Genomic DNA, 16831 nt, shown 5'->3' with positions numbered 1-16831 from the left:
TCAGAACCTCTGGGGTACACGTGATGTACAGTCACAAGCACAGACGTTAAAAAAGCAGATGAGAAACTTGAGTTCTTTTCTGCCTAAGAGCATCTGAGCTTTCCTCTGGCCTCTCCTCCAGCTAAATCAGACCTAGAGACATACGACTCCCTAAAAGTTTTATCCAGCAGTGACCTTCCACTCTTCACCTCATCACCTTACCCAGTACTGAAATTTTTCTTGCAAGGGATACGAATCCCTGCAATTTCCCTGTCCTGGATCTTTGGTTTCACATTAAACATCACAGATTCCTACACACCCTGAAATCTGCAGGCACAAACCATGAGCTCCATGTGCTGTATTCTTCTGGGAGCAGACAAGGAGCAGAGCAGCTCAACGTTGCAGTCAGCAGAGAATGGATTTCGTGCTGAAATGCCACTAATACAGCACATGGTACCATGTCCACTGTGGCTGTTCCAGTGCTATTCACAGGACAATGCAACTTCAGGGGCTGACAAGCACAGATCATGAGTTCCCCTCACATTTCAGAGCCATCTGAAAAAGGACGTCCTGCACAATGAAACGCACCAGCTTGGCCTGGGCTGTATTGTCTGAGAGCCCTGATTCACAGCCACAAAGGCAAAGCAGTCTCAGTGCCACACAGGGATGCTGAGCCAAGTTTAATCTTTGGTCTGAGAATCTGGCCCATTTTCAAACATGAAAAAATCTTTCAGTCCAACGGGGAAGGAGTGAGGAAATGAAGACAGGATAGCTCCTATCACCCAGCTAACATGTCTGGGCTGGGAGTGCTGCCACTGACTGTAACGGGGCCAGTATTTCACCCCAAGTCTTAAGGAGCTCACAATGTCAGATTTGACAGAGGAATAATGTAGCTTTGCAGCTGCCTCATCATCCCCACAAGACAATTAGTTGTTGTTTGGCAAGGATCTTTTAAGAACGTCATTGAGACAGAAAGGGAACAGCCTGGATATCCACGGACTTTTAAAAGCCGGGGACGGAAAATGCACAAGGCCATTAAAACTTGAGAAAATCTGGAATGGTCATTAAAAGGAATTAAGTTGGGAAGTAATTTATGACAAGAACACTCAAATCCTTTGTTATCTTCTCTTAACTATCATATGCTTCCTGCACACTCGGTATATGAGAGGTTGTGTTAACAGAGGCAAAGAAAAATTAAGCACAGTAAAATTAACTCATTTTATCAATTTGTGCTTTCTGCAACAGTTTCCTGACAGCAGCTACAAGAGGCTGTAAAACTGATGAATTTGCATGGAAAAAGAAACCGGTGTAAGTAATTTGTGTAAAAGGTAACAGGGACATGGACTGCTATAATTCAGACACCCTGCAGATAGCAGACTGCTGCAGTGTGTGCAGTTATGGGTTAGAAAAATGACCACACTGCAGTCAGTCTGACTTGAATGGAAATCAATCATAAAGGTACTCTCTGCAGCATCTACTCTACAGTTTTCAGCAACTTCCTTGCCAAACAGATTTGTGCTCTGCAAACCCTTTCCTGAGCAATTCCTCTGCACTCTCTGCCTCCCAAACTTACAGGTTAAGCACACAGTTTTCCAAACAGGAACATAAAAAACCAAGCATTAAATTAGAGCACCGTTTCTTTCTGAGGCACAATGAACTTCCTGGACATTGCCAGATTTATGAAACAGTTTTATTCCAAGGAGATAAGGAAGAAAAACTGGTATGTGGGTAACGCTTCCCTTCTTTCTTTCCCCCTGCCCTGTTTATTGCCCTTTCTCCAAATCCTGCATATTTGTTGAGTTGGCCCTATAGAAAAAAGGAATGTGTTCTCAGAGCAGGGGTAGTGTAGGAACAAGGTGTTGCTGATGCTGTGTAAACTCAGCGCAAAGCAGAAAGGGCTGACCCCACAGGGGTTGCTGCCTGGGTAGCAAGCATTGAGGATGTTGTGCTGGTCACTGGCCAAAACCACCTTGCCACACTCAAATGCCAGTTTGAAACCAGGGGGTTAAAGAACAAAACTCACATTTAATAGACACCAGCAGAGGTTAAAGGGCCTGGCTGGGCTGTGGGGGCCAGCCAGGTGTTCCTGAACCCTGTGGCAGTCCTTGCACAGGAGCCACCATCCTGGACCATCAGCTCAAGGTCTCTGGCCCCAGAAGTGCTGTGCCAAAGGTTGCACAGGGCTGAGCTGTCCCCAGATCCCTTCTCCTGCCTTTCTGACAGTGCCTGTCTTCCACCAAAGCCCATTTGTACCTTTGCTTGCAGTTATTGCATTTACTGCCATAAATCACAGCAGTGTGCTGCAGTTGTGGCTGCCTCATCCCTGTGTGTGTCCAAGGCCAGGTTGGGGCAGCCTGGGATAGTTGGAGGTGTCCCTGCTGGAATGAGATGGGCTTTAAGGTCCCTTCCAGCCCAAACCATTCTGGGATTCTTTCACTCCCAGAAAAGGCAGCATCTCTGCAGAGCATGCAAAGGGATCAAAGTGGTGCAAACTGTGGCAAAACTCTTGTCTAAACTAAAGAACTCTGTCTAAACTAAAAAACTCTGTCAGTGCTAAAAATCTTTTCTAAACCAAACCTGTTCCTGCAGCCTCACAAACTCCAGGCAATGACACCTAAACCACACCATTACCCCTGCAGGAAATGCTCTGCAGCAAAGTGACCTCCTGACAGCTCAGGAACATCCCCCAAATGGGAAAGGATGTCAGAAACTGCAGCTGTGTCAAAGCAAAAATCTCAAGATGCCGCCTGACCCAGGGCTATGCCCCACACCCAGCCTGGAGCCCCCATTTCAGCTGCTGGCATCACAAAAATTCCCTGTGCAGCTAGGACACACTCAGAGGGGCAGGAGGAGCTGGTGTGCCTAAACAGAGGAGGAGGAGGAAGGTTGGTGCCTCTGCCTGACACTTTTCTACTCCTGGGATGCAGGGCAGCACCTCCCTGTTCCCAGCCTGCTCCCTCCAGCTCAGCTCCTCACCCTAATTGTCAAGAAAAATAATGGAGAAATTAAGAAAAAGCCCTCTGACTAAACCCAACTGCAATATTTATTTTGAAAAAATTACTGAATTACAGAACAGGAAACCCACTAAATAAAACCAGCCAGGCTGGCATTTGTCTCCCTTGGAATATGGCACTTTCTTTAAGCCATGTTAATATTTAGCCTCTCTTTTTTCCCCCCATTTGTATATATTTATTTTTACAGAGGGGCTGGGATGTGCCTAAGATCATTACACGTGTAACACTGCAGTGATAATGTGTTTAAGGTTAAATGGGAGAAACATGACGTTTGACTAATAAACTTTTTCCTGTGTTGTGACTCCATAAACAAAGGGAAACACACTGTGCTGCTGCTGCTGCTGGGAGGAAAGGGGAGCCGGGTGGGTTTTTTTTTTTTGCAAGGCCTTTGTTTGCTCCACACTGTATCATTAGATTCAAAGAAGCTTCGCCGAATACAACAGATATGAAATGTGTGATGTTCATTTTAAAATTACAAGTACAGCCTGCTATTGACCATCTAATTATGCTGAGTTCCATTTATAAACATAGCTAACCACTAAGTTTATAGAGACTTTTTGTGCTGCTTTAATAGGATATTGATCGAGAGCAAGGTTTGAGTGGACTGCCATTGAATTGTGTAATGGCATACAAAAGGCAAGGTCACGGCAACTGTTCACTCCATGCCTGCAGTCTATTTTTTATTATAATCTTTTTTTCTCCCTCTCATACCCAAGCCCACACAGAGAGTTTTGGATAGCAGTGCTTTCCTAAGGAATATAGAGTATCTTTTTAAATGTTAATTTTCATGCTGCTGACTTTAACTGCCTTCACTACTGTAGTGCTTAGTATAGCAGAAATCACACAGGCTGCAGCTCAGGGAGAGCAGGTTTATCACACCCTGGCTGCACACACGTGTCTGTGAGGAGGAGAAAAGCCTCTCCTGGGCTACAAAAAGGCATCCACTGCCCAGCCCAGCCCCGCCACAAGAGCCAGGGCATCCCACACCTTGCCAGGACATGCTGGGATTCACTTTCCCTGTGGGAAAAGCTGGATGAGACGCACAAGGAGGCTGCTCCATGCCCAGAGTGCTGGCAGTGCCTCTCCATCCCAGCCCTCGCCCTCATGGCAAGGACACTTCAGCCCGTGTCTGCATCCCCAGAGCTCCATCCCCAAGCCTGGCACCTGCTGCAAGAGCATGGATGCAGTATCCTGAGCTTCCCAAAACGTCCTGCTCACACATGTGGAATTAGCCTGAGTGTTTCAGGGATAATCAGCTGGACCATTTCTGTGGGTGCACAGGAGCAGTGAGCAAGTTGGTGTGCTTGTGGTGCCACAGGCCCACTAGAAGGATTAGAAATCCCCCCCACTGCTCCTCACTGCACACAGCACACGTTGAACCCAACGTGTGGCATTTTCAGGCCAGGGTGCAGTCAGAATTCCCTTGTTTATCAGCACGAAGAATGATGTCATTTTGACAAATAACACACCACCAAACAAATATGTTTGATTTGGCTCTAGCGAGCGTTCATAAATCCTAAATCTTTCTTCACATCCTGGGCAGTGCAGTTTATCTGGCTGCTTGAATGACCTCTGAGGGAGGAGATCTTCCCAGCACATGGTGCAGACTCAAAGCCAAGGGGGGGATGCATTCCCTGTGCTTTTCTCCCTGCTCCAGCCCTTGCCAAGGAAGGGGACACTTGGCACCAGAGGGTCTCCTCCAGTGCCCTGAGATGGCTGCCCACAGCCAGGGGAGTATTTTCCTAACAAGGGGAGAAAAGGAGGAGGTTTCACTTGGCCAACAGCTGGCTGTCAGCTCCCAAACCCGTCCATCCCCGGCGCTTCTGCCTCTGAGCCTTTTGTTGTCAGCACAGACCTCTCCAGAGAGGGAAGAATGAAGCCTCTGTTATCTGGAAGGGTCTCCCCAGTATCTGGGGTGACAGACAACACTCAGAGAGGAGCTCACACCCTCTGCCTGCTAATAATGGAGGAGAACTGACAGCATGAGCTGCAACACCCACATCAGATGGGCTGGAGAGCAGTCTTTGTTTTTTCAGATGCACATCTATGATCTCTTTTCTCTGTTTTACTAGGCTCTGCAAGACTCAGCAGCTGGGCAGCATTTCGAAAGAAAATCTGCATCTATAGGACTGAAGAAAGCAAGTTTCTGTTACCAGTTACAGTCTAGACTTGTTCAATAGCTCACAGAAAGTGTGATGATCAGCACTGATAGGCAAGATAGATAACAGAAACAGCTGACCTTTCACTTGATTAATTCATTCCCCAAATTTGCATGACAGAGACAACTGCCTCTTACTTGAGACTCCTTGTCATGTGGACCTCTTGGAACTTTACTAAATAAACCCAGCACATAATTGCTGCCCACAATATTTTGTGAGATTAGTTTTGGATAACAGCTGCCTCAGGTCAGTTAAAACTGGGGGAAATCACTTATTTCTATCATTGTATTACCAAAAGCAAGCATAGGAAGAAAAATAACAGTGGGCATACACAAAGATGACCTTTTTGGAAAGAGGACTGGTCTCAAATCAGGACACAGGAACACACAGACAACCCAGACCGGGTTATATCAACTTTAAAAGACCTTGCTTACCGATTTAGGCAAATATGCAGCAATTACCTTGTTGCTCTGTTATGTTAAATAATTCTTTGAATATAAGCATGTGAGTTAATACTGAGTTTTCTGGGAATGTGCTGCTAGACTTGACACTAAACATATCCTACTGGGTAGCCAGGGCATGTCAGGCTGTGGGCTTCTCAGACCTCATAAAGTAAACAAGGTTAAGGCTGGTCAGTACATGTCTGGGGCATCTCCAAGGAAAATCCAGGGTGCTATCAAAAGCAGTGTAGCTAAATCAGTTGCTGGCACTCTTCCTTCTGAGTCAGTTCTGAAGTGATATCCCGATATGCTTTGGGGACACTATTTTTGGTAGAGGTGCTGGCTTGTAGACAGGATATAAAACTGAGGTCTTGACCTCCCAGGATTATTAAAGAGCCCATGAAAAACAGTGCAAACTCCCGTGTCTGGAACAGATAAAAATTGAATCTTTGTGTTTTTCCCACCAACACCTTCTTTCTTATTTCTAATAAAGCCCATGCTCTTCCTGCCTGCAGGTGCCCCATCCTTGAAGGTGGTGCATGTCAACTGCAAGCAGAGGGAACATCTCAGACACAGCTCATAATTTGCAAAACATGCTGAGTGCTAGGATTTCTGATACCCAGTGTTTCAGTTTAGTTACAATAAAATATCAGGGAAAATTAATAAGCTTGAAACACGATGCTCACGAGGTCAGTGCCAAGCTCTGGGGGAGGCTGGGAAGGCTCCAGCCAGGAGTGGGGCACTTTCCTAGGAAAAGTGCACACATGGAGCACGGCTGACAGAGTCCAGAGCTCTGCTGTGCAGGGCTCCTCCAGGCAAGATAAGGCTGTGGGGAAATGGGATGCCTTGCAGAGGGGGAGGGTGAACCCTTCAGGCTTCAAAAGCTTCACGCTGTCACACTGAAATGAAGTGACACAGCATGGAGACACTCAAATCCTGGTGACAACCTGGGCTTGTCCACCCTGGCTGCAGGAACCAGCCAGTCTCTGCTGCCTGCACAGCCAGTCAGATGCCAAAGCCTCTGCTCAAGCACTTCAGCAAGTGAACTGATTTGCAAATGTGCTGATCACTCAGCAGCTCCTCTTGACTTCTGAGTCCTCTTAACTTTGCCCTTCTCTCAAAATTCCCACCAGTTGTCAGGGAGGGAAGCTCGGGAGAAATGTTTTCTCGTATGTATCTCCCACTTGCCATGCTTTCCTTGTGCCATCCTTTTCTTGAATGTAAAGCAAATTTCCTAGCTAGTGTCTTTCCAAAAGAGGAAATAAAGCAGGAAAATCCTCTGAGAAACTCTGTGTTCTCATGCAAAACCACAGATTTTCTACTAGGTTTGTGCCAGTTAGATTCTAGCCCCAGACTGACTTAAATTACATTCCCAGAGCCAGCACACAAATACATATTTCTGCTATCTAGGAGGAGAACCATTTTTATCATTTAAAGAGATTGGTTGTACCCTCAGGTTTTAAAGGGGCACAGAGCTGAGGGTTTCACCTGGAGCACTGGTGATTGGTGATAATGTGATAATATCTCCACACTAGCTAGAGAAAAGATCACAGAATGGTTTGGGTTGGAAGGGACCTTAAAGATAACTCAGTGCCACCCTGCCATGGGCAGGGACACCTTCCACAACACTTCCAGGTTGCTCCAGCCTGGCCTTGGACACTTCCAGGGATGAGGCAGCCACAGGGAAGAATTTTTAGATCCCTAAAGAAATCCCTACAGGCCTGGCTTTGCAGCAGTGTCTCCGCAAGACCCTGTCCACACTCTTTCCTTGGACTATCTGGATTATGTCATAGCAAAATACAATCAATGCACCTTTGATCAATGGAACAGGGTGGTGACAGGTGCTCTTAATTTGGTGTTGTTAGTGAGTATTGACAAGCCTGTAATGATCATGCTGCAGTGTGTCACTCATGCTGGGGGCATTAGCATTCTTTAAAGGTCACATCCCAAATCCTCCTAGAAGCCAGAATTCCATACAGCTAATGGAAACGTGGGCCTGGGGAGGGCAGGATGTGTGAGACTAGCAGGGCTGAAGTTGGCATAGTTGCTGGCATTATTAATGACTTCAGCAACTTGCAGGTGTACAAACCCCAAATTCAGGGGTACCCTGAGTTGGAAGGAGCCCACACAGATCATCAAAGTCCAGCTCCTGGCCCTGCACTGGGACAGCCCCAAAAATCACACACACAGACGTACACATGGCATGGATGAATGCAATGTGAAAAAACAGCATCAGAAAATTTCCAGGTTTATGTGAATTGGTCAGGTAACTTCCAGAGGTCTGGTTACAATACCAAATACAATACCCTTGGATCCTCCAAGGGATCCGTGGGAGGCTGATTTCTGTATGTATTTGTCTGCACTCTGCCCATTTTCAGCTGGGTACCAGACAAGCTTATCAACTTGCACATGCAAGTTTGCAGAATCGAATTATTTATCAGATGACTTTAAAATTTTGCTGGTTTATTTTCACCCATTAAAAGAAGTGGCACATAAATGCTGTCCACTGGCAAGAAGAGGGGAGAAGAGAGTCCTAATTTTCAAGATGCTGCTTCTGAACTGAGGAAGGGAACAGTAAGAATCAGAGAAAAAAATAACTTGGATTGCAGAAACCGCATAAATCAGACACAACATGATACTTACTTTGTGAGACTCTTACTAGCTCAGTCACACTGAAAACACCTGATGTGACAAAACTGTCCTGGAAGCCCAAATGTCCTACAAAACAAACAGAGAGAGAGAGAACTGCGATTAGCTTCAAGCATTTAATGACAGTATTCTCAAATACTTTACTTTCATTTAGACTTAAAATGTGACATCTAATTTCCCACTTAGCAGTAATTATTGTTTATGTAGGTGGGTAACCAGTCATACAGCTATGTAGGCTGCTTTGTGGTTTCTATCTAGAGGTTAGGAAAGCTAACATGACACATCAGCAGGGAGATTTTTACATGTTAAAGCATCTCAACAGGAAATCTGAAACAAAAGAGGACTATTTTAATAAACGGTTACCTTGGATGACCCCTAATGACTTCACAACTGAAATGAAAATACTGTACCTGGGAAACAGACAGGACAGCTAAGTTCCATAATCGTTTTAAACATTATTCTCTAAAGAAACATCTGATCAGGATTATCTACCCATTCATTCAAACCAAACAAGATTTAAAGATGTAGTCTTCATTTTTCTAAGGTTACACTGGGGGGATCTTAGAAGAGCAGATGGTTAAAAAAAAATCAAATTAAGGCCTGTACAACTAAAAAAAAATTAAATTCTAACATTTAAAACTAGGTTTTGAAAGGAAAAATAAATCTCTGCATAAGAAAAAGTATTAACTTGGTGGGCTGTCTGTAGGAACCAGGGTGGAAGCATCCACGCTCACCTCCCTTGCGCAAGGAATGCCTCTACACTGGGTATCAAAATGTGATGGCACTTTACATAACAGTATTTCCCTTCTTCTCTGCAAACATGCCTACCACCAAATGTTCATTTAATTTTCACGGGTATGCTCAGTGACAAAGGAGCAGCCCGGGCTGCAGCCCAGGCCAGGATCCGGCAGCTCAGGCGGGACAGAGCCGCACTTCCATTAGAGGGAGGGCTGCACTCCCCTGGCCAGGCTGACCTCCTGCTTGGAAATCAGGGTCACAGCAGAAATCGCAGGATAAAGGGATTATTAAAAGAACTGTAAAGTCCTGCTTGCCCACAGGATAAGTGGCATACCTTTTTAGGTTGTCCTACTTAGAGTCACTGATTCCGGCGCACGCACACATTTATTATTGAATGTTTTGCAGGGGCACCATCTGCTCTGTTGTTAATTGTTTGTCAGGCTCAGTACGATTTCCTTGCGTTCCATATATTCTCCTGCACCCCACACTCATGCTGGGAATCTGGGAATACCTGTGCACCTTCCTCTAGTGGTCAGAGCAACAGGACTAATGACACCTGCACATTTGTACTCCTGCCTTTCTTTTTGGCGTTGTTTAAACAAACCCAGAATATCCCACTGCCATTTCTACCTGTGGAACGGGATGCAAAAAGAATGCACCCTCTGTACAGGTCTGCAGAGGGTGGAATGTCAGGGAAAGGCTTGGGAGAGATCTGGAGGGAGGTGAGCCTTTCACCTCCAGCCAAGATCTGATGGAATTCTGCTCCCACACAGAAGAAGCTCCCTGTTTCTGCGAGGAGCCCACGGTGCCAGATGAACACAGTCTCTAAGCTAACAGACTCGAGACAAGTTTCTGCATCAGGCATGTTTTTATACTCCAGAAATAATGATGAGTTTTCAAACTGTGTATATGTATATCTTTGGGCATCCTTGTGTATGTGTGTATACATATGTATTATGTACACAAACATATAAATATACACAAATCTGTCATGCTCCAGCTGTAGATAAATGTACTATAAAATATTGAAATTGATGCTGAAATTCAACACAAACAAATTCCTCAATCTGCAAACAAGGTTTTTATTTACATGAAGAGAATAAATTTTTCCCTACTTCAAATGAAAAAAAATGTTCTTACGGGCTTTTATTTTTCCTTATTTTCAATTTAGAAATAGCTCCCAGATAGCTGTAAGTGCTATTGCCTGATCTGCTTTGTATTTTCCCACAATAAAGGTGATGACTACCTCATTCTGCTTTTTAGAAACGGTTGCTGCCCATACACAACGTTTGTTCATCGCCGATTTCCCAAGTATTTTTAATATGAAGATCTACTTTTCATATGCTGCAGCAGACCTGCCTATTGAATTAAATGATCTGTGAATTAAAAATAATTCTCTTAGGTCTTCACTGAAACCACTCATGTGCCTAAAATTAAGCATATGCTTAAGTGCCTTGCTGGATCAGGGCCAGGACGCTTACTACTCCGCAGAGCCCTTCAGAGGGAAGCCAGTCCATGCTATGTAACTTCTCACACTGTGCTCATCATGGCAGCATCTGAGCAACTTCCAGAAGTGCATCCAGCAATGCCACGAACATCTGCCACGTGCTGTTTTTTTCTGCAGCACACCACGCTGGCTCTGCTCTGGTGTCCACTCCCACCTGCATTTCCCAGGCAGGTTCCCCCGCACGGAGAGTGAAGGTGAAATTTAAATATGGAAGGGGAAAAAAAACCAAAACCAAACCCTGAATCACAGCCACTATGGGATATTTGGCTGACTTTTTAAAGGGAAAGCCCAGAGCCCTTTGTAATTATCCAGTAAATATGTGATTGTGGCAAAGCATGTTACTTTAAGCTGTCACACACAGATGAAACCAGAAATGAAAGTGCCATTTTAAATAGATTCTAACTCTCAGGGCATGAGAGAAGATGAATAAGTTATCTTGGGCATGCTGACTTCAGTATTCCTATCTTGGGTACACTTGAAATGTCCACTTACTCCTGCAGGAACATTCCTTTTTGGGAGTACATGTAATAGTAATCATTAAACAACAGCACGCAATGAGCATGGTTAGATTTTCACCCTTCAATACCAAAAATAAACATTTCACAAATGAAAGGTGAATTTCACAACTCTCCAATTTTATATTTACTTATAAACATTAGGAAATCGGGGGCTTGCCTTGCCAATCATTAGGAATATCCTGATACCCACAAAAATCCTGCCCTTGGCTTTGAGGGCATGAACGTATTTCAGGGTACGGTTGGTCTGTGAATTTGCAGTTCAGTAGAACTCGATGGAATTTTTAAAGGTTTGCCTGGATGGCTCAGACTGCAAAATCCAGGCCTAAGACTCTCGCTTTTGCTGAGCTTGGACAACAGTGAGAGAAGAAAACAAGGAAAATAGTACAAAGAACATAAATGTGTAAAAGAAGTATTACTGGGAAACAGCAGCACTGGCAAAAGATGTGAAGCTAACATTATTAACAGGGGTCAAAATGCAAAAAATGTATCATTTTGGCTGAATTCTGAATGAGGAGAAAAATAGGTAAAGCCAAGCAATTACATATGCAGATGTTAGCACTAAGAAGCTCCTGCACTGAAAAGATGATTAAACATCCTGAAAGCTCCCAAGATTTACTTTTCATACGGCACTTTACTGAAATACTTGCATTGTGATAATTTTGCTCAGTATCCAAGAGATGGAAGATTGAAACTGCTGTGTAGGACAGGTTGTGTCTGCAGCTTTGTGCAGCAGCCACTGTTTGGTAGTGAAGCAGGTGCCCAAAATGAACCTTGCAGAGTTCATTCGTTGCAATTTTGGGTACAAATTAAGACATGTGGCTGGCCAGGGCAGGCCCTGACTCAGCAAAGCTGTTGCAGCACGTGCTTCACTTCCATCACATGCCTGACTAAAGCACGTGCTCACTGCCCTGCCAAACAAAGATGGGCTGACAACCTCCAGGAGGAATTAAAATAAATGGTTCAATCATTCCTTAGTCAAGTCTAGGGGCAGGTAGGACTTAGCTCATCACCTAAGATCTTACTTCAGCCCACAAGGATGATCATCTTTCCCTAAGATGGGAAAACACCCAGGATAACACAACCAAACTGAATAAAGAAGATCAGGATAGTAACTATTAAATCATTGTGCACAACAGCACAACGTTATTGTTCCAGGTACCATATGGAAAAAACATTTTTCCATAACTTGATGGCTGCTTTAATTGGGGAGAAAATTCCCAATGCCATTTACATATTCTTCTTTTGGATCCCAGCAAAGAAGCCAGAAGAAAAGACTTCAATTGCTGGAGCCTAATTTTGATCTCTCTCAAAGAAGTTTTAAACAAATCTTTCTACACCGATCAAATAGAGTTTCACCTCATTTTCTCCTAATTTACACTGGCAGAGGAGAAATCAGGATTAGGACTTGTTGTCTAGTGCTATTTGTTTTGAATTATTAAGCAAACATTCCTATTTCAATGAGTAAACGTGTACAAAGGCAACTAACCTTCGTCCTAAAATGGAGTTTACAGGGAGAGTATTGTCTGCTTTCCCAATTAATGCAGTAAAAAGGAGTCTCAGACGTTGAGCTACCAATCAAGAGCTTATGTTGTAGCTTGAGAAAATCATGACTGATGCAATTACTTTTATGTAGAAAGTCTGAATATAGTCTATAGGTTAAAGTTCATCGGGTTATTGTTCCTTAATTGAATATCTGAAGATGTTTTCAAGGTGCTCAAGGTATTATTGTTATTTAATTAGCAGGCTTCCTTGAGTAATCCAACAGTATTATTTTTGCTATAAAATAGTTAGATTGCACCATAAATATACAAGGCATTTTCTAAACAGAGATACAGCTGGTTTCCTGAAAGTCAAGCTTAAATAAAACTGGGAGAGGGTTACTCCTTTGAAGATGAAGAAGTTCAAATCCAGTTATTTTTCTTCCACTACAATCTGAGTGACAGTGTATCAAACTTCACAGAACAGCTTTTTGGGACACTTTGATACCTTTTCAGTGTTTTGAAATTACACAAGTCCCCCAAACTAGCACTGAACCCATTTCTAAGGCTTTTTTCATGTTCAGCATCTCACTATACATAGCAATCTTAAAACCTTAAAATAGTAATAATCAATTAGGGTCTCAAGCCTATTATCTTAACCAAATGCCTGATTAAAAGAAAAGCCCTCTCTGCTCGAAGTGCAACTTGATTCCTTTTGGTTTTATCCTCTATCTAGATAATCCCATGTTTCGCAAACAATGCGGAGCAATAATGTGGATGAGAAAATTAATGTCTGTATCACACAGCACACGCAGGCCTGGAGAGAGGGGATGTTATCAGAGGGAACCCAGCTCACCCCCAGGACTCCCAAAAGATTAGCTGTTCCATGCTGAGGAGGATGGGGGTGAGGGGGTAACTCCTAATCTGCATTCTCCAGCAAAAAAGGGAAGGGCTGAACATGCGTGCTCCAGTCAAGACCTTCATAACATTTACACTCTGCTTAATTGGAAGGTGAGTTTATCAAGGCTGGGCTGACCCAGCTGAGGCAGCCCAGCCACTGCTGAGAAATAGCTCAGCTCTTGAAATACAAAACAAGATCCACAGGGCTAAGCTGTATATCTAAAAAAAACTAACTCTGAATCTAAAAAAAAATGGAGATGGAGGAGACCATCTATGCCAGCCACAATATTCTGTCCAAGGGAATGTCTGTGACATTCTGATGGCAGACAACACCAGGCTGGGATACAGCATGTAGGAACAATGAAATCTGCATTTACCAGCAGCTCCCAAATACTGATCACCAGAGCTGCCATGGTGGCCTTATTTTAATTGCTTTGCACAAAATGCATTCCTCAAATTTGTAACTGATGAACCTTTAATGGTAAATCAGACTGCATTCTTAATTCGTGGACATTTTATAGAAGATTTAAGCAAGTCATTATACATTAAAGGTGAAGCAGAAACCTCTCTCTCATTCCCTGACAAATGCTCCCACTCCTAATTTGGCTTGTTATTTCCAATATAATTTTAATGCCACAGCAACAGCTCACCTTGGACAAATTGCACATTTTCTTATGAAAATAACTGTGGGGCCACATGTCAGAGATGCTGTTATTTTCCCTGACTCACTACCTGCCTTTGGCTGAGGCTTTAAGAAGCACCAGAACTTTCTTTGTGGCCCATAGCAGGATGGATTAGACCGTCCAGGGCATGTCGTGTTAGTACAATAGAGGAACACTTTTAAGACTTTAAAGTCATGTAATACAATTCTAGGCTGGATCTTTCTTGTTAAAAAAAGTAGAATGGGAGTGATTGAAAGAGAAAAGGGCCAATATTTGACAACAGAAATCAGCATAACCTCCTAACAGCGGCAGTCATGGATGACTGCCCTTTGACCCGGGGAGATTATGTGGGATTTCAATGACAACAGCTGGAAGTGAGCATGTGAGAATAGAGAACACAGATCTGAGGCCTCCTACAAAAGACTGCACAATCCCTGCCCAGATCTGAGTGTTGATTAGAAATTGTTTCCTGGTCCTGGCTTAATAGACTGTGATAATGAAAGTTTTGTTAACCCTTCACAATATGCAAAACCACTGGTAAATGATTTGCCTTTTTGGGTTTTTAGCTAAAAAGTCTGTACCCAGCAGACAGTGAAATTGTCTGTCTAAAATTGCTTGCTTTTGTGGATGCCCAGAGCTCAAGTTCAGCTCCTTTTCTGTATGGTTTGTGGCCATTGGGAATCCACCTCTGCTGGGGGTGGCTTGGAGGAAGGACTCTCACCCTTCCCTAAGGAACCCACCTGAGCAGGGATGCTCCAGAGGTGAATCAGAACACAAATACATGTGTACCATCATACCTTTCCTACTCATGGCACTTTAGAATCTCTCATGAGAAAAATGCCTAATTATGCTTTTGATATTTGTCATATTGAGCTTCAGAGTCTGGGCTGCAAATTAATAAACGTGGGACCACAGCAAACATGGCATCAGATGTGTCACCAACAGCCTGATCCTGCACGGATCCACTGCAGCCTCAGCTCTTAGGAGATTCAAACTCATTTTATATTTAAGTGCAGAGATAGTGGAATTAATGGAAACTTATTACCGTTAATGAACCGATTACAGATTGCAATCAATCATGTCAGGTTTTGTCCAAGTGGTGGCACACGGATAGCTCCTTTCTCTTGAAGACAAAGGTCTTCTTGAAACATTGAAAGCATTTCAATTCACATTAAAGACCTTGTGTAATGGAAACCATTCCAAGATCTAAGATGTCTGCTGTGGGTTTTCATTTCCGATGACTCCTGACATCATTGGGTACTTTTCAGTACTCGTGTGTGTGAGAAATCAGTTAAATACCGTTTTTTGATATAACGATAAAAATTTAGAATCTCCCTGTCTACCATAAACCAAATTTGATAAAAAAACCTGCATTAATACCGATAGGGGCCTATAGCTTGAAAAACAACAGATGTCTTAAATTAGCATATTTCTGTTTCAGGTCCTCCATCCAAAAACGAAATATTAAAGAAAAGCAGAAAAAAATCATTATAAATGGTCATACTCATTTGGCAGCTTATAAAATAATATGCTTCCTCAAAAGCATTTCAAAGTAAATGAGATGAAATCTACCTTGGGATAATAATTCTGGAATATTTATAGCATCCAACAATAAAAAGAGTAATAAAAAGAAAAGCCTGCCTCCCCAAAAATAATAATATGAAGGAGTTATTTATCTTCATATTTTCACATCAACCCTGGTTACAAGAGCAATGACAGCTGAGAGCTCCAAGGTCTGTGGTGATGTTGCCAGTGACTCAGTGTCCAAATGGAGCTTCCAGGGAAAGCTGGCAGCATGTGCTGCTGCAGGGTGCTCCCTGGGCACCCACCAACAGGCACCAACCCACCCCATGGGAAATTTGGGCACTGGAGGGGAACACCCAGAAGGGAATATTGCCATCCCTGCCCATCTCCATCCCCAAGGTGTCCATAAAACAACATCCCAATCACGAGCTTGGCATTGCAGTAACCTCAGGACCCCCAAGACAGCTGGGAAACCTCCTAAAGAGAATAATGTAAGATCACAGGTTTATCCACTGGTCATTTTTTGATGTTTTTGTTTTGTTTTTTGACCTTATTTCTGGTGGAGCCTGAAAGTGTGGGTTTGTACAACTCGCTTGTCTGCAGCCGATTCCACGAGCTCCATCAGCTGCCCTTGCTCCTCTCCATCCCCTGTCCCTGCTCCTCTTCCATCCCCTGCCCTTGCTCCTCTCACTCCTCACCAAGCATCAGCTGGTATTTTGCCTCCTGAATCTGCCCACTGGTTTCTAGGAAGCTGCTGGCAGGAGGAAGGAGCCGATGGCAGGGCCGTGTGCTGTGGCCGCGTTCCGGTCTGCACGCCGCCGGAGCGTGCCTTGGAACACGCAGAGTCTACTTGGGTTTACACTGCTCCAAATCAGAATTTAGCTACAGTATTAATGCCATAAATATTATTGTTCATGCTGCGTGAAGAACATCAGTGTGAAAATAAACGTAAGGATATTTAAAAACTGGTGTGGAATACTTAGGTATTCAGACTAATCACGGGCTGAAATAAGCACATTTGTTTCAAATCCTGTTTATAGCACTGCAGCCCCTCCCTCCTTTAAATCTTCCTCTTAACCATAGTGATGTTTATTGAATACCTGTCATTTCTCCAGCAGCATGTGCCAACAGCGGCTCACCAGTGCCAGGCTGCATGAAAACCCTTCTGTCTCCTATTCTCCAAGGGGCTCCCTTAGATCAACCACTACCATACCCAATACACTGAAACCCATAAATTTGCAGATACTGTAGTCAAAATTCTTA

General features: G+C 43.7%; 1 protein-coding gene across 23 annotated transcripts in view; it reads right to left on the bottom strand.

Annotated features, from left to right (window-relative positions):
* The window catches only part of NFIA (nuclear factor I A), a 406668-nt gene that overhangs the window by 81043 nt on the left and 308794 nt on the right, over window positions 1–16831 (bottom strand). For all 23 annotated transcript variants that reach the window (XM_064429042.1, XM_064429047.1, XM_064429049.1 and 20 more), the window contains one exon: window positions 8236–8310. In XM_064429042.1, coding sequence (XP_064285112.1) covers window positions 8236–8310 — 75 coding nt within the window. The remainder of the gene's footprint in view (window positions 1–8235; window positions 8311–16831) is intronic.

Source organism: Passer domesticus, chromosome 7 (genome assembly GCF_036417665.1).
Source record: "Passer domesticus isolate bPasDom1 chromosome 7, bPasDom1.hap1, whole genome shotgun sequence".
NCBI classification, from domain to species: domain Eukaryota; kingdom Metazoa; phylum Chordata; class Aves; order Passeriformes; family Passeridae; genus Passer; species Passer domesticus.
This window is presented reverse-complemented; position numbering and strand designations above follow the sequence as displayed.